Raw genomic sequence first — 24,203 nt, 5'->3', positions numbered from 1 at the left:
CACTTAAGCCCCAGTTTCCCTGTCCTGTAGTCTTTATACTTGTTATACACCACTGAAGCCCTAGTTTCCCTGTCCTGTCTCTACTTGTTATACACCACTGAAGTTCTAGTTTTCCTGTCCTGTCTCTACTTGTTATACACCACTGAAGCCCTAGTTTCCCTGTCCAGTCTCTACTTGTTATACACCACTGAAGTCCTAGTTTCCCTGTCCTGTCTCTACTTGTTATACACCACTGAAGCTCTAGTTTTCCTGTCCTGTCTCTACTGGTTATACACCACTGAAGTCCTAGTTTCCCTAGCTGTCCTGTCTCTACTTGTTATACACCACTGAAGTCCTAGTTTCCCTGTCCTGTATCTACTTGTTATACACCACTGAAGTCCTAGTTTCCCTAGCTGTCCTGTCTCTACTTGTTATACACCACTGAAGCCCTAGTTTCCCTGTCCTGTCTCTACTTGTTATACACCACTGAAGCTCTAGTTTTCCTGTCCTGTCTCTACTTGTTATACACCACTGAAGCTCTAGTTTTCCTGTCCAGTCTCTACTTGTTATACACCACTGAAGCCCTAGTTTCCCTTTCCAGTCTCTACTTGTTATACACCACTGAAGCTCTAGTTTCCCTGTCCTGTCTCTACTTATTATACACCACTGAAGCCCTAGTTTCCCTGTCCTGTCTCTACTTGTTATACACCACTTAAGCCCCAGTTTCCCTGTCCTGTAGTCTTTATACTTGTTATACCACCACTGAAGCCCTAGTTTCCCTGTCCTGTCTCTACTTGTTATACACCACTGAAGTTCTAGTTTTCCTGTCCTGTCTCTACTTGTTATACACCACTGAAGCCCTAGTTTCCCTGTCCAGTCTCTACTTGTTATACACCACTGAAGTCCTAGTTTCCCTAGCTGTCCTGTCTCTACTTGTTATACACCACTGAAGCCCTAGTTTTCCTGTCCTGTCTCTAGCTGTTCAAGACCTTAACCTAAATTACTCAATGATTCCATTAAAAACTATAAATGTGTCATAGTTTGAGAAGTTTGTCTATCTAACTAGTAAATTCTTATTATTAGACAGCTGTGGACTAGCTAAACGATTTCAAAATGTTGTCCTGAAGTTCTCCCTCATAGTTTCTGTGTTTGAGCATTCATTAGGTATGGGAATTTCACTTTGCATTGGCCAAGCATCTAAGGTGAAAACTAAATAGACTGTTGTCAAGTGAATCTGACAAGAAACCAGCAGTAATTTCTGAGAATCTGGTTCATATTTTCCCACTTACCATCTGAATCATCTGGAAACACAGATTAACATACATGAATGCAAACTTAAAGAAACAGTCACATGCTGAAAACAAAACTATCATCACAAAATCAAAAAGTAAAACATCACACTGGTATCAAGACTGAAAATCTGAATGTGAATCCCAATGATTCCCAAAGAAAGAAATATGATGCTAATGATCAACTGGAACATTACGTGAACAATTAAATGCCCTGTGAGACAATAACCAATGCTGTGAACACCAACAGAAACTCCAGTTTGGAAAGGTCAAACAACAGGTCATGCTAGAATACCTTCATCTGAATAGGAGTCAGAGTCTTCTCTCTTGGGAGAATTCTCAAATATTTCCAGATAGCGATGAAGCATTCCCCCATATTCTCCTGGAGGAGTTATGGCCCCTTCATCCTCATCCCTTATGTCAATGTTATCAGATGGATCTTGGAAGAAGTCACTATGCTTCAAGATGGACTTCAGGTTGGTATTTGACCTGTGAGATGATCTTGAATGACCATCTGAAGGACGTTTTTGTTGATCTGGACGAGGTGAGAAAAGGTCTCTGTTAAATACCCTTGGAGTTGGTGTCAAAGTGTCACAACTTTCCGAATCACCACCATGATCACCTGGCCCAAACATAAATTGGACTTCTTTTGGCCTCTTGTCCTCCGCAGCTGACTTCCGGCGCATCTTGTACCGATTGACCTGGTAAATATGCTCTGCTTCCTCATCACCAAAGTCATCCGAGTCTTCGTCACCACGGTACACCGGAACAGACAACTTTTTAGAGTCTGCTCTGGGATCTGAATTGTGTCTCCTTAGATGCCCCTTGTCTCGAGAACGTTGCCTATGAGCATTATACACATGCCAGTCATACTCCCTACTGTTAGTTGGGGGCTGCATATAATCGTCAGATTCATAGTCAGATGAGCGACGGAAGTGTTCCCGTCTGTACCACTCATGTTTGTCACTCTGTGCAGGCGACCGATCATAGGACCGTCTCGAATAGTCAGAATCTGGAGGGACAGGAGATCGTCTATATCTTCTTGGGTCATCTTCATAATCGGACCTATGAGAAGAGCGATCGTAAGAATTCCTATAATCATCCTGATCATAATCTGACCGACTTGGTGTCTGCTCATACCCACCTCGCCTATCATCATACCTTGAATCAAACCGGTTAGGTGAACGATCAAAACTCCCCTGTCTGTCCCGAGGTGACCGATCAAAACTAGCCTGACGGTACTTGTCTTCCCTTTGAGAGGGAGGGTCATAACTATTCTGCCTATATCCATCCATTCTGTGAGGAGACCTCTCAAAGCTCCTCTGCCTATAATCGTCTCTGTATCGAGATCTGGAGTAATGGCCCTCTCTGCGGTGGTCCTCATACTCAGGCTCATACCTCTGGGGTGACCTATCATAACTGCCTTGCCTCCGATGGTCATCCCTGTACCTCCTACCCTCCCTCTCGTCATCATAGTCTCTCTGATTCTCTGGCTCCTCCAGCTTCGGGGCAGACATCTTAGCTGCTGCAGCTGCTGCAGCTACTGCAGTCATTCTGGGCATCATACTGCCCACGAAACTCTTGAGCCTGGACCAGTCAATATAAACCCGACCAGTGGAATTAGGAGCAACAGCTCTCTGAATCTTGCGCTGCTTTGCCACAAACTCAAGAACAGAAGAAGCAAGGGACTTGAAACTAAAGCTTGCTCTTGGTTCCGGTTGTGGTTCTTCTTCTTGGGATTGATGTCTGTGCTTTAAACCAAGTTTTCCCAAACTAGCAATTCTTGAAGCCTGCCTCCTGAACCGTGGATGTGGTCTCGGCTCTGGCTCTGGGGGAGGGTCAGGTGGAACGGCCCGTGACGGTCTCCTCCCAAATGTATTGACATTCCTTGATGCTGCTATGGACTTCTTGAAGCGCGATAGGCCACTCTTCTTGGGCTCAACAGCATCCTGTTTGACTCGCTGATACACATAGATGTTGGCATAGCTCCTCAATCTCCTCTTCTTGTGGGGAAACAATGGTGGGCCTGGTTATGACAAAGAGAGAGAATCGTCAATGGAGGTAGAGACATTTCAAGTGCCGTTGTGATGCCATTCCATGTGGTGGATGCTGTGAACGACAAACAATGCCCATATACTGTGATGCAGAAACTCCCTTGTGTGGAGACAGACATAGTGGAAGAGTGAATTCACAAATGTGATTATTAAACTTGACATCTGTTCGACTCCACAATAGTGTATATTGATGGATAAAACAACACATGCAGCATGCCCATGAAGAGGTCGTTGTCGGATAGAGTACTACAGGAATGTAAGCCAGGTACCTTTCATTTACTGAAATGAACCATAATTGAAATTGGACCACACTAATATACCAAGGAAGCGAATACTACATCAGTGTAAAGGAATTTGGTTTGTACATTGTAGAATAATCCAATGGTGTCTCCAGCACCGTACATTCCTAGGCTATTTGTTTTACTGATTTCAGTTAGGGTATTCGACAACGACTCCTTCAGCTTCACTCAGTACTTAGAAAGAAACTCTCTGTGAGAATCTGTAAATCTTTGTGCAGTTCGAGAAGTGGACATCATGGCTGTCATCAAATGGTGAATTCGGTGAATGAACAAAGCGCAGGGGTTCTACCCATGGGAGCATCATGCAGATCGTGAGATAAAAACATTCATAAATACTGCAGCACATCATGCAGACCTTAGACACAAACATTCATAAACTCTTGTGATACCACTCCACTCCTGTCATGCTGCCTGTGATGAGGTCCATGCTGTGATGGATATGAAACCAGATGGTCTGACCATGCATAAGTCCATCTCTGACCTCAATAACAATCTTGCAGCAATGTCTCTGAATACTTCATGCTTGGGTCTAGTCGTGACTATTGTGAGCAGATAATACCATGCACAAGTGACTGAAAGACATTGTTCAGATATTTCATGGTACATAACATCAGGATGAAGCAGGCATATGATGGTTATTAGTATGACTGTCCTTAGTTGCAGGAGTAGAAAGTTATACCACAGCAGCCAGACCTCATCGGAACATCAGTCTTCCCATGTTGTCATTCATTATAGTACAATTAACGCCTCCGTTTTGATCACCTCTAGTTTAGTTGTTCTTTACAACAAGCATGGGACAACAGGCATGACTGTCACTAATATATCCCCCAAGAGAACAAGAAACATTAGAAATATATATAAGTTATTCGTTTGTTTGTTTGTTTAACGCCGCACACAGCAATATTCCAGCTATATGACGGCGGTCTGTAAATAATCGAGTCTGGACCAGACCATCACGAGCATCGATCCACACAATTGGGACACAATGACATGCATCAACCAAGTCAGCGAGCCTGACCACACAATCTCATTAGTCGCCTCTTACGACAAACATGGGTTCCTGAAGACCTATTCTACCCCGGATCTTCAGGAGTCACAATTGGTAGTGAACAAAGGAGGAGTGTCCATCACCCTTCAAATTTAATGTCACAAAATCTGCATGAAGATGTTTAGTTGGACTAATGAATCTCATAGACATTAACACCTGTCAGACATAGGTGGTGCTTCTGGCTTACTGATAAGAACATGGCATGAATGGACAGTCTTACCTCTTGTTTCAACTTCAATAACCTTGGGTGGGAGTGTGCTAGCATGCTGATTCTTCTCTTCTGAAAAAACAACTTACAATGTCAGTATTTGATCAATATGAATCATGCACCAGTGTAAAAAGACGCATTTGACAGTCTGTACAACTTGCAGTGTTAGAAACTGCACTAGTCTTATCGTCCTTACCAAACCGCCCAATAGTTAAGGTATCACACATAAAGGACAAGTAGAAATTTATCTTTTTTTAAGGGTTTTGCTGTTATCATGAAAAGGACTAGTGGACTAAAACTGTTAGTTTCTATCACTGATTTGAATTTTGATATGATGCATTTACTTTTATTTATTATTTGGTTAAAAGCTAAAAAATATTGACTAGCGTATGTTCTTGAAAAAAAATTGAATATTATGCGCAGAAAAAATTACACAGTACCCCTTCAGCGAATTCTGGTAAACGAACGGGTGATGAGAAACTTGGTCAGTACAAATTTGAAATTTGAGATAAAAAATCCCAAGACATATTGATTTACCGTTTAAAATTTATTTTTTGTTCTGCTAGGCATTGTTTTACATCCAGGGATTAAGATAACCTTGATATAACTTTACAGGATTTTAATTCAAGGATCGGCAAAAATTGTATCTGAAACTATTTTTATATCAGGAATAATATATTATCTTGTTATTTTAGTAGCAGCTTTTACTAAATGTACTTAAAATAATTATGACCCTGAGCGAAGCAGCCGATCGCTATTGTCGATTATTATTTATTCACATGGAGCCAGTTTGACCAGTCACCGTCGAGGCGTACGCAATCGCGAGAACTATGTGTTGACATTCAATCGTCAAACTATAACAATTACAAATTTTCATGAGTCAAAGTATGTCATTTCTGATATATGAATCCATTCTCTGTCAACTAAAGTTTGTTTCAAGGCGTCAATAGCGGTAATCCGACCGTCGTTGGTGTTAATAACGCCGAGTTGTCCGATCTTCCGATTGCTTCACACACGATTTCGCCGAAATTAATTTAAACAATATTAAAAGGAATTTTTAATAAAATTTATGAAATATGTTACAAACATAAGTCCAGATATACGTAGAACACTTTTTATAGCCAGACTGTGAAATTACATGATTAATTTGCATACTTCATTATGGATTTGTTGACATGGTATTTCCAGTGTTACATGCTCACGGTAATGTCTTTCCGTTGGGGGAAAAAACCATCAAAACTCATTATTGCGTCTATAATTCTACACAGCTGTGTTTTTTGGAGAAAAAAATGCACACAATACTCAAGAAAATACAGTATGTGAGTATCATCTGATTTGATATTTCATACATCTAAGACATAATTTAGATTTGCTGAAAATGTTTCAGTTCAAAAACCCACAAGCATGTAACAAAATGACTCATAGGCTCATTAAATTTCTAAACCAAAAACAGCCAATATGACCCAAATTCCAGGGGAAATTTTGCAACTACAGCTTCCCATTATCAACAGCGATGATTACCTGACAGAGCTCACAAAGGACGTCCGCATGAGAATCCATTGCGGTACCTACCACAAGATTGCACAGTGTCACAGCGAGGGCCAGTCTATGGCGAACTGACAAGCGCCAGTTGCAAGTGGGCAAGTTGCCTAGTTACCCACTCACAATCAACAACCACCATGTATATTTCATCAGGGTTGAAATTGACGTGAAGAATCAAGATAGATAGCCAGTTAATTAACCCTCCCATGCAAGGTACCACAATGCATGTTTTATGAGCGTTGATGAGTTTCCCATCACAAAACTTGTGTCGATTAACAATCATGTTGCTAACAAGTAAACACAACTTGTTACACTTGAATTATCAGGCCCTTTTACAGCCATAGTCCTTGTCTATATCAGATAAAAATTTGTGGTACAAACTGATTGTTAATCTCATGAAGAATAAATATCTATGTTAACAACATATTTTTGTTTGATAGGAAATTAAGAATTAGATAAAATTCTACCTCAGACTGTATAGATTGCGAATGGATTTATTTCACAACATATTCTTTTACTAATTAAGTCATTTCCTTTCAATACAATTCTGCAAGACAAATTGGAAGTAGTTTTCAGACTAATTAATTTGTGACAAATGCTGTGACACAAGTCCATGTAATGACTGCAGCCAGAAGCACTTCACCTGACCTACGTGCCCTGAGAGCGGACCATGCATGGCTGGTGTTACATAATGCATACCTTCTATGTCAGTGGCAGTACAGTTAGGCCAAACAGAGATGTTTCAAGTACCAGTACATTTTATAAGTTTAGTGTAGCATATTCTGATGTGCTGGTGTTAAAATGCTTACTTGTATTTCAAAATGTAAAGTAATTTCCAAGACACATATGACAATTAATTGGGCAAACTGAATGAAGCCTTCATAAAATATCAACCATAATTCTTTTCAGTGTTCAAAATTCGGGGGTGGGGTTCTTCTATGGTATGATTTTATGGAAACTAGGATCCCAAAGGCTGTAAGTATCAGCCTTAAAACTATCATAAGGATCCCTTGACTTTCATGTTTAATTTCGAACACTGCTTCTCAAAATGTATTACTGGTACAATCTACTGATTGTAACATGAAACTGAAAACAAACTAAATTTGTTTGTTTGTTTGTTGTTTAACGCCACACTGAGCAATATTCCAGCTATATGATGGCAGTCTAGAATAACTGAGTATGGACCAGGCAATCCAGTGATTGACATCATGAGCGTCAATCTACGCAATTGGGTTACGATGACAAGTCAACGAGTCTGACCACATAATCCCGTTCGTTGCCTCTTACGACAAACATGGGTTGCTGAAGACCAATTCTAACCTGGATCTTCACGGGTAAGTGACTAAAGAGTCAATATAACATAAATATACAAATGTGTGCTGACCTACTCAGTTATTGCTGACAATGTAGACCGACAGAAATACATTCCAACAATATGTGAGTGCATGTCTAATAACCATCATTACAACATATCTTCTACCACCAACAGAATGACACTGGTGACAGCATGATCACACTCACCCTTACACAACCATGACAAACAGAGGGAGGAGGTGACATCAGACACTAAGTTTTTCTTTGAGGGTCTTTGCACTGCAGTCTACATCAAAACCATGAGACAACTATCTTTAGTTAATAGGAGAAAACACCATTGACCCAGATAAATAATCAGATTTTGTTTAGATCATTATAGGGAAGAGATGACAAAATGGTCACCACAGTTACCAAAATGCCTGCAAGAATGGATGAAAACAGATCAATAAAAACTTTCATGGCTAAAACCCCTCTTGCTGAGTGACGGATGCTAATTCCAGTGTGTGAGTGCAGTGTGCACCATGCTGCCAGGTGCTACCGTTGACCATACAGGGTGCATGTGTACCTAGCGTGGAAGCATCTAGCATGACAGGTGGTGAAGTGTCCACTTTCTCCCCCTTCTGGCCATCCACGTCCTCCGTCAGGGATTCTACAGGGAGGAGGGAAGTCATGTGCATGCAAATATAACCACTTGGTGAGCACAATACAACACAAATGATCATGCAGTCTAAAAGGTTTGTGAAACTGAACATATGGGAATGAAAGTGCATTAAGTGAAATAATTCAAGTACTACATCTGAAACTTAGGTGAAAAGTTTGCTACTCAAATAGAATGTCCAACTCAAATCCAGTGACTTGGGTTTACTGCCATATGAACAATATTTTAGTTATATCCTAGCAGGTCAGTTTAATGTGTACCATTTGGTGGAACCACTGACGGTTCTGACAAAAGACCAGGCAAGCATCATAATCAGGGTAAATCATGGACTCATACCCATGATCAGTGGATCCAGACACAACAAAGGGACATAACTGCACAGCAAAATGTGGTACAATAAGACTATTGCACCACCATTGCACATCCAACTCAAGAATACTTCACAAAACTCTTGCTTGCGTGTTGCTCCTTCATCTGAATGAGCTACCTTGAAGCAAAGTATTAATGGAGCTTCTCTTCATTCCTTAATCATGTCTCATGTTCAAACACACCAATCAGTCTCAGATGCTGTCATAATTCTTACAACATTCATAGCAAGCTGTGTGAACAATGCACAATGTGAACACTGATGGAGGGGGTACTCACTGTCCATCTCGGGGAGGTATCCGGACCCCTCATGGATCTCCAGGTACTCCTGGTACACCTCGTCATCCTCCAGCCTCTGGTCCTCGCCGGGCAGGATAATCTGAGTCTTGTCCAGGGGCAGCTCCACCTCCAGGATGTTGGACATCCGCGTCTCTTCGACTCCTGCACACACAAAGGGGGTAGGTCAGACTTGGTGTGGGGTGGGTTATCAACAGCTGTACACAAAGGGGGTAGGTCAGACTTGGTCTGGGGTGGGGGTATAAACAGCTGTACCAGAGGGGGTAGGTCAGACTCGGTGTGGTGTCGGTTATCAACAGCTGTACACAAAGGGGGTAGGTCAGACTTGGTCTGGGGGAGGGGCATCAACAGCTGTACCAGAGGGGGTAGGTCAGACTTGGTGTTGGGTGGGTTATCAACAGCTGTACACAAAGGGGGTAGGTCAGACTTGGTCTGGGGAAGGGGCATCAACAGCTGTACCAGAGGGGGTAGGTCAGACTTGGTGTGGGGTGGGTTATCAACAGCTGTACACAGATGGGGTAGGTCAGACTTGGTCTGGGGGAGGGGCATCAACAGCTGTACCAGAGGGGGTAGGTCAGACTTGGTCTGGGGGTGGGGCATCAACAGCTGTACCAGAGGGGGTAGGTCAGACTTGGTCTGGGGGTGGGGGCATCAACAACTGTTCCAGAGGGGGTAGGGCAGACTTGGTGTTGGGGTATCAACAGCTGTACCCAGAGATGGGGTAGGGCAGACTTGGTGTGGGGGTGGGTGTATCAACAGCTGTACACAGAGGGGAGGTAGGGCAGACTTGGTGTGGGGGTTGGGGTATCAACAGCTGTACCCAGAGAGGGGGTAGGGCAGACTTGGTGTGGGGGTGGGGGTATCAACAGCTGTACCCAGAGAGGGGGTAGGTCAGGCAAGGAATGGAGAGATGGGGAGGGAGGGAGAATGTGATACTTAGACATGAATTTTGAGGATGGGGTATCAACATCTGTATGTAGAGGGGGTGTAGTAGGGACCAGTGCTCCCCATGAATGCCCCATCACGTGGCACTGTGTGCATGTCGTACCTTTGAGCAGCGCCAGGACGTATATCTTGTAGGTTTTGTCTAGTTCACAGCTGCCAACGATCACTTTACACCGGTTGGAATCCTCATCCGGTACCAGCTGAAACAGACAGAAGGGATGTAGTGATCACACTAACATTGCAATGCTCAGGCCCGGTTCAACCATCAGATGTACTGACTACTGTGGCATAACTACAACAATACCACAGAACATAGCAACAGTTAAGAATATATATCAAACATAACATTATGTACAGAGTATTTCATACAGTTTCACAAAAAATATATACAAAAAACAAAAATCAACAACCATGTTGTACCTACTTGCTATTGTACTCATCAGACCACAGACTAGAACAACAGCATCAAGCAACAGGTCCACAACCTTAGGACAAGGTGCACCAAGACCTCCCCTTCTACCAGTGTTTGTAAACCTGCAGATGACATCCAAGTCACACGCCCCCCAAGTCTCCGGGTTACCAGGAACACCTCCAAGTACAGCACCAACTCATGTGTACATGTAACTATAGGGCCGATATACCTGTCATAGCTGGGCTCATATATCACCTTCACAAGTTCACCTAGTCCTCCTGTCTCAACAACTACAATCCTAGAATCAATGAACCTGCTGGGGTTTTCACAACCTCTAAGATAAATGTTTTTAACTGCACAACAGATAAGAACCCACTCATAGGTGTCCAAGGGACACATTCAGACTGGATCGTTGTATTTTCCTATCAGCAGAATCAATAAATATGTTTGGTTTAGGTTTATCTCTCCTTTGGTGCCGACAACCGACGAAACGTTGTCTGATTCATGTCTGTGGCATGTCTGATAGATATCCCCTCTGCTTACTAGTGCTTAACGTAACCAAGGACTTTCAACAGTTAGTTGATATATGTAAAAAGAGTTTGTTATAATTAAAGCATTCTCAGAAGGCAGCCGTAAATAACTGCGATTGGTCTACTGTGTTTCTGTCCAACACCTCTGACAGGGACCATGCATGGAGAGCATTTATATCAATGCTTCAAAAATATTTTCTCTTACATGAAGACAACATCATACATCATGCATTTAATATGAGAAATTGTGCAGTATATTGGGTCAGCAATATTCCAGCTTTATCACAGTGACCTATAAATAGTTGTATCTGGGCCAGGCAAAGCAGGGGTTGCAATCAGCCAAATCACCTATTTCTATCATCCAATAATTGTTTTAGTCAAATCTGGCAACAAGGATGAGGTACTGGGTACATGTTCTACCCCGGGTGCCAGCCTCGATACAACTGATATTGTCCAGTAGAACATGACTTGTACTTAACCAACACACATAAAAATATAGCTTTGATTCTGGAAGCTGATGGTACTCCACTGTAGTGGAAACATGGGTGTTCTGCGATACCTCTGCTACTCATACCGTTACTTGATGGAAGGATCGGAACAATGAGGAATATGCTGTTGCCCACTCGATGTCCATAACGTCCTACCTTAGGTCCACACTGCTGGTCATCTAGGAAGACAAGGTAGCCATCGATGGGGACTTCTGGTGTGTCCATGGACATCCACACGATGGTCAGGGCATCCGACTTCTCCGACACCTCCACAGAGATCACTGGACCTCCCTCTGGCGTCGTGGACGGACATCGCATACGCTGGTGACAAGATGAGAGGACTTACATCAGTTACATATCGTCAAGTTACATTCTGTCCATACACAAATATTCAAACTAGTTCTTGTGACACTGACACATTGGACAGCACCTTGAACTAAGTCCAAGGTGACTCCACTGTATCCCAGATGAACTAGTGTTCATGAAACAAACACCTTAACCACTCACTTGCCACACCACAGGTCACGTGTCTCATCTTAAACCAAATCAAGCTTCAACTGACCAGTTTGTTGGACTTCTGAGGTTCCTCTGTTGACCGTTTAGGATAGACCTCCACATAGACTTCATAGAGACGGTTGCCTGCCATGCCGCTGATGTTGATGCTGTTGTTATCCTTGGGGAACATTTCACAGTACGTCACACCATTCAAGAACACCTAGAGACAAGAGATTGATGCAAGCATTTTTCAATCAACCTCATCAATGGCTTGATAATAAGATTAAGATTTCTTGAAACAAACTAAAAAGACACAATTCTAACAAAAGTGTACCGGTAAATTAATGTATAAAACCAAATGTTAGTAAAAACCTACTGCTACACTAACCTGATATCCCTTGACAAGATGCTGTGCCCCCTCTGAGGGCTTCTCCCAGAACAGCTCCATGACTCCTGGGGCTGTGAAGCACCCCTTGATGGTAGGGCAGCAGTTCCACCAGTTCCAGGCACTTGTCTGAGATAAGACGCTTTGGTACATACATGGAAGCACTGAGTTCATATTAACAGTGGTATAGTCAATTTTCAGAATAATTCTTATTCTCCTGCTTCCTCTTGTTACCCTGACAACTGACTGATGTTTCCTGCTCACTATCTATATACTCCCTGTTGCAACAAAGACAATAGACCAATGACTCCTGCTCACTATCTGACCTCCAGTTGCCCCTCACAACTAACCAATGTCTCCTGCTCAATATCAACCCTAGTTACCCTTGACAACAGAGTAATGTCCCCTGCACACTATCAATCTGAACCCCAGTTGTCCCTGACAACAGACTGATGTCCCCTGGCCACTATCTATCTAAACCCGTGTTGCCCCTCAAAACAGACCGATGTCTCCTGCTCACTATCCATCTAACCCTGGTTGCCCCTGACAACACACCAATGTCTCCCGCTCACTATCTATCTAAACCCTGGTTGCCCCTGACAACTGACCGATGTCTCCTGCTTGTCTTGGATGTCCTCTGTGAGGGAGTCCTCTGGAACACCCTCTCCCTCCTCTTCTCTCGTCAGCACCCAGAACCGACTGTAAGTTACAGGGCATAATCAGTTAACAGTCAAAAACAGACCCTTGTATTTAAAGAGCTTTTCTTGGACACTTTCTCAAAGTCATGAATAAATATCACTCAGCCTACACTGATAACATAAAACTGTCCATGGCAAACTAGATACTTGGAACACATGCCATCATAATGATGGATCTAAACCATCAAGGACATAGTCCTTTCATGAACAATATACTGTTCAATATGCTTTAAATAGTTTCATAGCATGAAATTAAACCAAGAAACCTGCCAAAAGGTTCCGAGTCAAGAAACAAGAGATGAAAGACACAGGGCTAAGTTGTGGAACTCACTTGGATGTGAAGATGTGACTGTTGAGGTAGCCGTCAATAACCGCCATGGCTCGGACAAAACTCAGCCCCGAGTCCCTCAGAATAACCCCCTGCTCTGGCTTGTACCTCTGTACATGGAGAACCACATCAATAGGAGATCACATGGACACATCCAGAAAATACAGACTATCACTTAACAATAATCATATAGTGTTTTAGAAAACTTAGTTGCTTAAAAATGCTCAATTAACATTAATTGCCCTAAATTACCCAAAAGGTACCCTTAGACATAGACCTCACACAACCTTACCCTACCCTGTCCCCCTCTTCCACATCACCCCAACCCCATCCCCTACCTTGGTTGCGTCAGAGTGCAGCGCAGGTAGAGACCCATCTATGGTGTAGTAGATGGATGTACCGTCTAGGGAACACGCCAGTTTCACAATACTGTAGCGGTTCACGGTGCCACCATTCGAGTCAGATGTTATGCGAGGCTCCGGGCACCTTGGTGCTATTAAAACATATTAGGCATGATGAATTATCAGATTCAAAACGTAAAGTTCATTGATTTAACATCAATCAGCTGTTGTGTCCACGACAGATCTATTGATTAAAAGGGTAGGATCTATGTATGTATAAACCTTCTGATTATCAATACATAATGAGCTGTCAATGATGGAAAATCCAATCAAGCATATCAAAGTATGCATATCTTTTGTCAGCTGAACTCAATCAATAAAAAAGTCATTAATAAAAAGATCTGAAATCTTTCATCAAACCATGCTGTAATTAATTCTTACAAAATGAGGTTGAATGCCTAAAGGAAATATTTTTTTCATAATTCTAAACTGAAAAACAGAAGCGGAAATTAGATTAGGATAGTTATTAAATGAGAATCCATGTATTTGCCATCCAAGTACATACAACTGGATCAACATGTTTGTCGTAACCATTCAATTATTGAACGTAAATGAGAATCTTACATTGACTGTTAATTTGTTCAAAGATATAGAATAAAAAAACCTGAACCCCTGTAGCCCCCAAACAATCTAGGGACCAACATGTCCTGATTTTTTTAATAAGAACTTTGTCGGTGCTCTTACCAACATCCATGACTGAGATGGTGCAGGCGAACCCTGGCGCCCCCTGTGAGGCAACTGTGTAAGCACCCTCCTCGTCAAACGTGTACAGGAAGCTGTTGTTTGCGACCGGCTTGCCGCTATTGAAAGACTGGGCTCCTTGGATCACGTTCAGGGGATTCTACAGACACGACACGACAACTTCTTAAAAATAATAGTTCCAAACATAACTATAAACCGATTCCATACAGACAAGATGCGACAACTTCTTAAAAATAATAGTTCCAAACATAACTATAAACCGATTCCGTACAGACAAGACACGACAAATTCTTAAAATAATAGTTCCAAACATAACTATAAACCAATTCCGTAGATAGGAACACTCAATATTTCAATACAATACAATAAATTTTCTTAGATTTTTGTATTAATAGATATTGAATCAGGCAATTTGTGCATTACATTGTAGATACATTGTTATAGTGAGAGAAGGAAAGCTTACGTCACTGTTGGGGGAGTTGACATGGATGATGTTGTGAGGGATGTCGCTGCCCTTCCACGTCCACAACACACTCTGGCCCTGTACAGACAAGCACAGTCAGACAGTTTATCCTGTAGAACACTGCATGACTGGAAATACTCACTGAACTAGATCACCCACCCGATCATCCTTCTCATCACATTGCTCGTTACATAAAACATATTCCAGTCAGTACATAGATCAAGAAATGCAGTATAGATACAGGCCAGTCAATGGAGCATTCCTTAACCCTTAGACTGCTGACTTAGAGTGTGTCATCATGTAAAGAGCATAAAACATATTCCAGACAGTACGAAGATGAAGGAGTGCAGTATAGATACAGGACAGTCAATGGAGCATTCCTTAACCCTTAGACTGCTTACTCAAAGAGTGTCATCACGTATAAAGCAAGTGTTCAAGAAAATGACAAGTAGCTCTTCTAGCCAATTGAATCTTACTGGACATAGCTCTAATTCCTGAAATGTGATATGCTTCACAATGTTTGAAGTTTTAGCTTTCATAATCATCCACTGGGTATGCAATTTCCTGATGCCCGCACAACAATGGTCCTGACTTCCTAGAAGAAGTATATAGAATGTATACATGTCCAGCTATCCATCTATACCTTTTGCAGGAAGAGTTGAGCTGGATGGAAGCCTTGGTTATCAACACGGATCACTTCGTTGTCGTATCTCTCGTCAGCTATCACACTGCTCAGTTTGGTTTCTGCCATAAACTGCAACAAAAATTGTCAAAGAAACTTCAACAGTGATGCCATAGTGATTAACCAGTGATAAAACTTCCTGAGTGGAACAGAATATAACTTACACCGATCAACTAGCCTCCTCAGCCAGCTGAATACACAAGTCTTGCTTAGCTTAGCCTGACAAGATGTTCAGAGTTGGCCAACATTTAGAAAACCACAAACTACATTTTTTCATAAGATTAACTACCTGTCTTCACAACTATAATGGCTTAGTTTACAACACGTAGGGATGAAGAAACAAACTTGGTACGGCTTCAGCTAGGGTCCATGCCTTAAAACAAAACATTACAAGAATAATTCCATGAGTATTTGTGACCAGGTGTTGGGTATTGTGCTTACATTCTGGTTGCTCTTCTGCTTCTGGAAGGACTTGCTGTGGTAGTGTTTTATCCCTGTGGTTGTCAGCGCACGGGGAATACAGCGTCTGAAACAGCACAGATCACATCAGTACACAAGATGGAGACTGACTCTCTGACAAAGGCCGGTGATGGAATGTCACAAGGCTGATCAGGATCAACATTCAACTTTAGTAACAAAAGAGGACAAAATCCATCTAAAGTCATATCCATGCCATATTTATTATTTCATAATGCACTGAAACACTCAATGCAAAGGTCGGTAGTACACAACCCATGCGCCAGATGCATATGCAGAACCAAATATGGCCATACAATTACAAATGTTTGAAAATTAAAGGGAGACAATTCATAAGGAATGTATTACAAATCATTAACAACTTACATGCTACAGAGACAATCATAAAATCCTAACATGTTACCACAGCACAGTGAAATGTCCACAGGTTACATAGAAACTTAACACCCAGCACTAGTACACTTCTGCCAGCTTAGTTCCCATGCCTAACAAACATGGTGACCAGCAGAAGCAGTTGTAGGACTGACACCCACACAACACATCCTCATTATTCCAGTCCTTCCCTGTAACTCACAGAGTGTATCTAACTAGGCAGCTTGTTGTCAAGATGTTTCCCGGGTAACTGCTGTCAAGACTCTTCTCCGGTTGACTGGATGTCACATCTCTCAGTGATTGGGTCACTAACATTGACACGCTTTCTTTGCAGACATATTGATTGCCTTGTTACACTATCTTGTTTATTGATTTTAAATCAATATTTAGTTACTGTATTACGTAACCAAGTAAACAATGTAAACAAAGCTGCCTATTACATACAAATAAACAACAACACATATAAGAATATAGTTTCCACCAGTGGAAAGAAAAACATATCCATTACAAGAAATGCATTTAATAAATTTTATATTGAATGTGGACCAGAACAGTTCCTAACAATACATAATTAATATGATATCCTTAAAATGACATAGCCTGGATGTAAAAGATGAAACGCAGGACAGCGATAGGCCCATTCAAGGACAGCTTCCCCATATCTTCTGGGCTATTCAGAATATAACAAGAAAGTTACAAAGACATTGTATCAGTCAGTTTAATGTGTGACTCCATCGACAAGACAAATGACCTTGAGGTTTTCTGCTACAGTTAACAAGCATAAAGCTTTAATTCCAATAACTCATATCAACTCCCTGTTGTGAGTGACCCTGTACATCTATATGGTATGTGAGTGACATCAGTGACAAGCCATGTCTGCCCTGTAGTCACTACCTGCACCTGTCTGATGAAGTTCAGTAGAGCAAGACTACAGTCTCAAGGGATCATCATAGGACATAAACAAGTCAAGCACAACATTTAGTTCCTTGTCACAGTCACTGCATCACTGCCCTAAACATTCTTCCAAATGAAAGAAGTTTTCTGAATGTTTAGATAGGAAAGTCCTCACAATCAATACCGATATCGAGCTCAGCATATTGTAGGAGCCTAATATCAATTAAAATGTCCTTCTTACCTAGTACACTTGAAGTTTATTAATTAGATGACAATAACTAACTACAACGTAGTCAATGTAACATGCCTTATGTTGCCTGGGTACTAATTATTATTTTCGCAATATTTTCCAAAAACTGATTCACATGTGTCAACTAAAACACTTTAAGGTTGACTGCTCCTTGTTATTTGGCTAATGAAATAATGAGGAGTCCATCTGGTCTAAACAATCCCACCCACTGCTCATGGTCAGACACTGCAGACGGTCGGACACTGAAGACAGTCAGATACTGCAGAGGGCCGGGCACTGCAGACAGTCAGACACTGCAGACGGCCGGACACTGCAGACAGTCAGACACTGCAGACGGTCAGACACTGCAGACGGCCGGACACTGCAGACGGCCGGACACTGCAGATGGCCAGACACTGCAGACAGTCAGACACTGCAGACAGTCAGACACTGCAGACGGCCAGACACTGCAGACGGCCGGACACTGCAGACGGCCAGACACTGCAGACGGCCGGACACTGCAGATGGCCGGACACTGCAGATGGCCGGACACTGCAGAGGTTCCCCTAGTCTCTACAGCACAAACAGAAGACAGCATCACTGAGCTAATCTCCAGCCACCTAATTCCCCTAGTCTCTACAGCACAAACAGAAGGCAGCATCACTGAGCCAATCTCCAGCCACGTAGTTCCCCTAGTCTCTACAGCACAAACAGAAGACAACATCCCTGAGCCAATCTCCAGCCACGTAGTTCCCCTAGTCTCTACAGCACAAACAGAAGACAGCATCCCTGAGCCAATCTCCAGCCACGTAGTTCCCCTAGTCTCTACAGCACAAACAGAAGACAGCATCCCTGAGCCAATCTCCAGCCACGTAGTTCCCCTAGTCTCTACAGCACAAACAGAAGACAGCATCCCTGAGCCAATCTCCAGCCACGTAGTTCCCCTAGTCTCTACAGCACAAACAGGAGACAGCATCCCTGAGCCAATCTCCAGCCACGTAGTTCCCCTAGTCTCTACAGCACAAACAGAAGACAGCATCCCTGAGCCAATCTCCAGCCACCTAGTTCCCCTAGTCTCCACAGCACAAACAGAAGACAGCATCCCTGAGCCAATCTCCAGCCACGTACCTGGGAGTCAGCACCTTCTCTGAGAACTGGGCATCCAGCACTTGGTCCACCGTCTCCACCAGCGCCACGTCAAATGTCCGCGGGTTGCGGAACGTCCACGCCACAATGTCGTTCACCTGGATCACAACTGGGTCAGGCTTGATTTCAGATGAAGTGACGCTGATTTCATGGACCTGCAAACAAAGAAAAGCCAACCAATCACATTAAGCACTGTTTTACAGGGTAACTGTTTGGACTGGAACTGGCTTATATATTTGTATTCAAAAGCCATTCGTGAAAGTAATACTATGACTTTGTATTACAAGAAAAAGAATGATGATTAATTTATAGGTAAATATTGGTACACTAATTATCTTTCCATAAAATTTCAATATTTCATTGTTTTGTGATAAAGTGACATATTCCTTTTTCAAATAAAATTCTTCTCATTGAGACAACCAGATACAGCAATGAGTCAGAATCACAATTGCCCTTACGAATGCTATTTCCATCAGTACAATGCAACTGACCTGAGGTTGTGTAGACACGACGACAGCCCCAAACACTTTAGGCAGGTTTTTACTGATGAAGTAGAAGACGCCTGGCATGATGAACTGGTGGGTGAACGCTGACGGACTGTCGCGCGTCTGACCACTACAGAAACCATTGGTGATAGGCACGCCTTGGTGGGATACCTGTTGGGGAGGGAGAAAACTCATTACCTCAGGTGTGCATACGAACCTGTATAACAGTACAGCTACTTGAGACATACCTGTATGTCATACTGGGTCTATTTTTTTTGTTTTTTGTTGTTGAACTGTGCACTCCAGCCATATGATGGTGGTCTGTAAATAATCGAGTTTGGACCAGACAATCCAGTGATTGATATCATGTGCATCGATCTACCTCAGACATACCTGTATAATGTTGTGCTGTTTCTTGCCACTCTGCCACACCCACCACACTCGGTCGTTAGGCCGGATTGTGATCACCTTCGGCTCAAACCCGTTGTCTGTCAGATGTACTGTGTGGTTCTACAACAGCAAAACAGGCACTGGGACCTACTTGACTGATTCACTAATCTAAGACTGCTTTTATTGGGCATCAGCATTTTAGTTTTCAACTGATCGTGCCTCCAGTACATATGTCAGCATTAACAGTTTTTTTCAAAGCTGACTGTCACCTCAAAACTACAGAAATACTTCCTGGATCTTGTTCCTGCACTGACTCACTGTTGGAGCTTACCCGGGAGCCTGGATTGACCACAACAGAGCAGGTGGTGAAACTGTCGCCGGTGTCCGCCACGCGGAAGTTGTACACGCCAATTGTTGTGAAGTGATACGTTGCATGACCAACACGTGTCAGGAGCTTCATTGACGCCTCATCCAGATCTATGTACATTTCCGCACTGTAGGCTGTAATGGATGGGACGATGTAAGATAGGACATTATTACAGGTAAGGGTTTAACACATTCATAATGGAGTTATTTACTGAATTATCACCTGTTTGTAGAATGCCACTGCTTATCTTCAAGGTTTTAAATTTGTTGAATAAATTCTTAAACTAATAATAAACACAGACTAAATATTTCAACCAGTTCTTTCATCTTCAAGTAATTCTGATTAAATCATGTCACTGGAATATTACTTAAAATATCATAAATCACGTTCTTGCACGATCAGCAAGTTTGAGAACACAGTCAAGTTATGACATGTGTACCTTCAGTTTCCGCTGACGGGCGCCGAGCGATGGGGTTAAGACACTTATCTTCCTCTAGCACCAGAAGAGTTTCGTTCACGTTGACGATTCCCTCTCCATCCCATGTCCACCATATCCTGTCTCCAGTGTTGGCAAACAGCAGATCTGGAAGCACACAGTAACAGGCACATGATGCAGCACAGCTGTTTCCTCACAGCATCGTTAGTAGCAAAGACCACAAGAAACAAAAAAGTTCAATTTGAAAATAACAAGACTTGGTACTAAATCAGATGCGAGAAAATGACCTCCATCAACATGAAGAACATTTTCACAGAAAATAAAATACTTTAAGTTAATACGAGCATTAGTGCTCACCAGGTGAAAAGCCCTTTTCCTTGAGTTCTATGTGATGTTCCTTGGGCCGGGGCTTGACGATGATGGTGCCCAGGTACTCTGCTGCCTCCTCAAAGTTCTGGTCGGAAAAATAGTACACCCCCGTCTTGTGGAACTCGTGTGACAACATTCCTTGTTTGCTGGGGACAGTCCACCGGAATCCGTCCTTGATAGGCTGATTGAGAAACATACAGTGGACAATGCAAACTTTTGTCCATACGAACATGTCTCATGTAATTTACTCACCAACTCATTCTCAAAGTTTAGGAAAGAACTTTTCAATGTCTATTTCAAATTTGCATTTAGAAGATTGATCTTTTTGAAAAGCGACAAAAACAATATAAGTTCATCTACACCTGCACATCAGACAAAGGAGGACATTTTTACTCACAATGTAAGGTTCATCTTCATCGAGGTCAATGGAAGGCGCTTCCACTTGGTAGATACTGTGATGCTTCTTACACTGGGAAATACATTTAATTACATGTTCACACAGATCAACCCAGTCTAACATCTGACACAGCAGGGGGAGAATATTTACTGAAGTGCCATAAAATACTCAACCAGCTGGTGAGAGAGATTTTGACAATGTGCTCATCAATATTGGAGCTGTTGTAAGGAAGGTAGCACAGGACAGGCCTGGCACAGCAATACCAGGCAGCAGTTGGAGGATCAGCTTATGTCAGCCAGATGTTCGGATCCCATTACTATGCTAGGAATCCACAGATGCACATAAACAAGAAACCATCTATCTTTCCAGAAAATCTTTTCAAACCATTTCATGTATGTGTACTTAAAAGCATTTCCGAGAGTTGTTGTGCTACCTTGTGTTTGTCCCAGTAGAACCAGACCCTGTCTCCCTCCTCTATCAGCAGGATCATGGGCTGGAAGGAGCGGTCCAGGATCTCGATCTTGTGCTCTCTGAAACAACAGGGTGGTTGTAGGCAAGCAATGGACACATGACCTCCTAACAGCACTGTGTCAGCTGGGTTGCATGGGGGAAACAAGCCTGAAGGAGGCAGCTTACTGGTCCTAGCCCAAACATGATCTCAACATGATCCACATTAGGAGGAAATTTAGCTACTAACACAAATGACCATCAAATAGACCAGTGGTTTCTGGTGTCCAAATTGGAAACAGGTCAACCAGAGGTATAGCAAGATGTATTTGGTATCACGGGAAAGCATGGGACGTCTAGTTTTCCAAAAGCAATGTTGCCAGGCAACATGTTTTGCTGGGCATTCCCATGGTAACCATGCTACTTTGGAAAGAGCACTACTACAACAAATAGATAAATTTTCACCATGAATACATATTAATTTAGTGAATGTTTGTGTTGCTTCAAACACTGTTCCTATATTCCATGCTTAATAGCAAGGTCAAGTTCACAGCAATTGAATTTGCAGCCTCTCTTGCTCCCACCTACCTCGGTGCCTCTCGGACCTGCACCACACACAGGTGTGTCCGCCCCAGTTCTATGCTCTCTGTCTGGAAGTAGTACAGGCCTGGGCGTCTGGAACAGACAGACAAACACAATCACAACAAGCGTGTAGGGTTTAAATTATGAACTCCAACAAATGCAGAGTTCCAACGGAGTTCTAAATTCATATCAAGTGAACCTTCCAATAGGATACTAAAACAACAGAAGAGGACCATATATTCAAGATATTGTCAAAGACTTATCTGTTGATACAATAGTATAGTGCCATGAGTGTGTACTCACTGGAAGGTATGTCTGTAGCTTCCTGACACTGTGGCCACCACACTGAAACAGAGAATACAACATACTGGTTATACACAATATTTTCAGCTGTTATACCTAATGGAGTTAAGGAATCCAAGTCTGACCTACAGAACTCTTTGCCGATACCTAGCTTAAACACCAGTAAACAGAGCCCTCTGTTTGATCTATCCAAACATTGATGCCATGGTTGACCTACCCAGAAACAGCCCAGAACAGGCCTAGCATCTGCCTACAAAATGGGGTGAGCTCTATGTTCTATGTGAAAGGCTCCATGGTTGATGACAAGGTTCCTGGTCTAATGGGTCAACCTTGAGGTGTGTTTCAGCACTCAAGACCAACCTGACGTTTATGGGCTGTTTCCAGAATATACCTTGTCTAATGGGTCTACCCTGAGGTGTGTTTCTGCACTCATGACCAACCTGGCGTTTATGGGCTGTTTCCAGAATATACCTTGTCTAATGGGTCTACCCTGAGGTGTGTTTCTGCACTCATGACCAACCTGGCGTTTGAGGGCTGTTTCCTGAAGGAGCCTCTGTCCATGCAGAGGATGACTTCTTTGATGGTGTGGGGGACGGCACACTGCTTCCACGACCACTTCACCGTGTGGCCCTGGAATATTTCAATGATGTCTGGGGAAAACCCTTCATCTGTGACAACTGCCTGAAGGTCCATGCGCCGTCGGACGAGCACAGCGAGAGGGGTACAGCGAACTCCATTCCTGGATAAATGACACATAAATGTGCTCCATTAGCAATCCTTCTGCCTTAAAAGTAAACAGAACACTTTACATGAACTAAGATCCTTGCTGACTGCAGGAATTCCAAAATCACATCACTTCTCAATCAGCTTTGTCCTCATACATGCCACTACTTTCTACAGGCATACATTTCAAATTTGCTCATGTTATAAACAAGAAGTCCACAGAACTAGAACTTTTATATTTTCATAATACCAAATACCAATTCACCTCTTCATAGGACGACACCTACAAATGAACAGAATGTGAAACTATCCCTGCAACAAACATTCTTCTCCATCACAATCTCATTAAATTATAGGCTAATACCTGCAAATGAGGTGACCTCAGGTTCTCACACAGAACCATTGTATCAGAGTAAAAGATGGGATTCTAATGAGATTGTCGACAATATGTTTGAATCTACAGCTACTCACAAGGCAAACTTGTACTCTCCCTCCAGGTTGAACTGTAGCTCGTACTGTCCGTCTGTTTCATCGGGACTGGCCTGATACCCACCAATCACAGGGCGCAGCTTCTCTCCATCATATATTACCTTCAGATATGGACATACAACATAGAGACATATACAATATGCACATAAGATAGCTATGCAATAAATCGCAAAGAATAATAAAGAATGAAGCATGGTTTATTTCATGATAAAAACTTGTTGTGTCATGACATTATTTCTGGAGATTCGAACATGCTCTCGCAACGTGATGATGTTGTAAATTGGACACCGCTATTTTTGTCAGGGAAGTGACTTGTTCCCCAAAGACATAGCTGGCCAACGCAGATGAACACAATGGTCGACGTGGGAGAATTTGGGAGAGATATGTATTGGAAGAAAAGGTACAGATAGTCTACGTAAAAATTGCGAGAATATCTGGGAAATACGAAACGTAACCCCCTGATAAAAATAGACTTGACCAACACTGTTGAGATTGGATTGTATTCAGGGAGTCA

At 42.5% G+C, this 24,203-nt stretch overlaps 1 protein-coding gene across 1 annotated transcript in view; it reads right to left on the bottom strand.

Annotated features, from left to right (window-relative positions):
- Positions 1 to 24,203, bottom strand: part of LOC139446429 (uncharacterized) — an 82,130-nt gene that overhangs the window by 43,419 nt on the left and 14,508 nt on the right. Inside the window, exons 5-30 of the mRNA XM_071227753.1 lie at positions 23,672 to 23,790; positions 22,998 to 23,216; positions 22,478 to 22,519; positions 22,181 to 22,267; positions 21,579 to 21,675; positions 21,146 to 21,217; positions 20,737 to 20,929; positions 20,383 to 20,526; positions 19,908 to 20,077; positions 19,580 to 19,696; positions 19,193 to 19,357; positions 18,684 to 18,856; positions 16,025 to 16,109; positions 15,545 to 15,655; positions 14,902 to 14,979; positions 14,421 to 14,577; positions 13,674 to 13,828; positions 13,339 to 13,445; positions 12,918 to 13,008; positions 12,313 to 12,438; positions 11,992 to 12,144; positions 11,586 to 11,750; positions 10,103 to 10,199; positions 9,037 to 9,198; positions 8,299 to 8,382; positions 4,890 to 4,949 (exon numbers count right to left, since the gene is read on the bottom strand). Of these exons, the coding sequence (XP_071083854.1) occupies positions 4,890 to 4,949; positions 8,299 to 8,382; positions 9,037 to 9,198; positions 10,103 to 10,199; positions 11,586 to 11,750; positions 11,992 to 12,144; positions 12,313 to 12,438; positions 12,918 to 13,008; positions 13,339 to 13,445; positions 13,674 to 13,828; positions 14,421 to 14,577; positions 14,902 to 14,979; positions 15,545 to 15,655; positions 16,025 to 16,109; positions 18,684 to 18,856; positions 19,193 to 19,357; positions 19,580 to 19,696; positions 19,908 to 20,077; positions 20,383 to 20,526; positions 20,737 to 20,929; positions 21,146 to 21,217; positions 21,579 to 21,675; positions 22,181 to 22,267; positions 22,478 to 22,519; positions 22,998 to 23,216; positions 23,672 to 23,790 (3,229 nt within the window). The remainder of the gene's footprint in view (positions 1 to 4,889; positions 4,950 to 8,298; positions 8,383 to 9,036; positions 9,199 to 10,102; positions 10,200 to 11,585; positions 11,751 to 11,991; positions 12,145 to 12,312; positions 12,439 to 12,917; positions 13,009 to 13,338; positions 13,446 to 13,673; positions 13,829 to 14,420; positions 14,578 to 14,901; positions 14,980 to 15,544; positions 15,656 to 16,024; positions 16,110 to 18,683; positions 18,857 to 19,192; positions 19,358 to 19,579; positions 19,697 to 19,907; positions 20,078 to 20,382; positions 20,527 to 20,736; positions 20,930 to 21,145; positions 21,218 to 21,578; positions 21,676 to 22,180; positions 22,268 to 22,477; positions 22,520 to 22,997; positions 23,217 to 23,671; positions 23,791 to 24,203) is intronic.

Source organism: Haliotis cracherodii, unplaced genomic scaffold (assembly GCF_022045235.1).
Source record: "Haliotis cracherodii isolate W230 unplaced genomic scaffold, xgHalCrac1.p SCAF_6, whole genome shotgun sequence".
Lineage (NCBI taxonomy): Eukaryota > Metazoa > Mollusca > Gastropoda > Lepetellida > Haliotidae > Haliotis > Haliotis cracherodii.
This window is presented reverse-complemented; position numbering and strand designations above follow the sequence as displayed.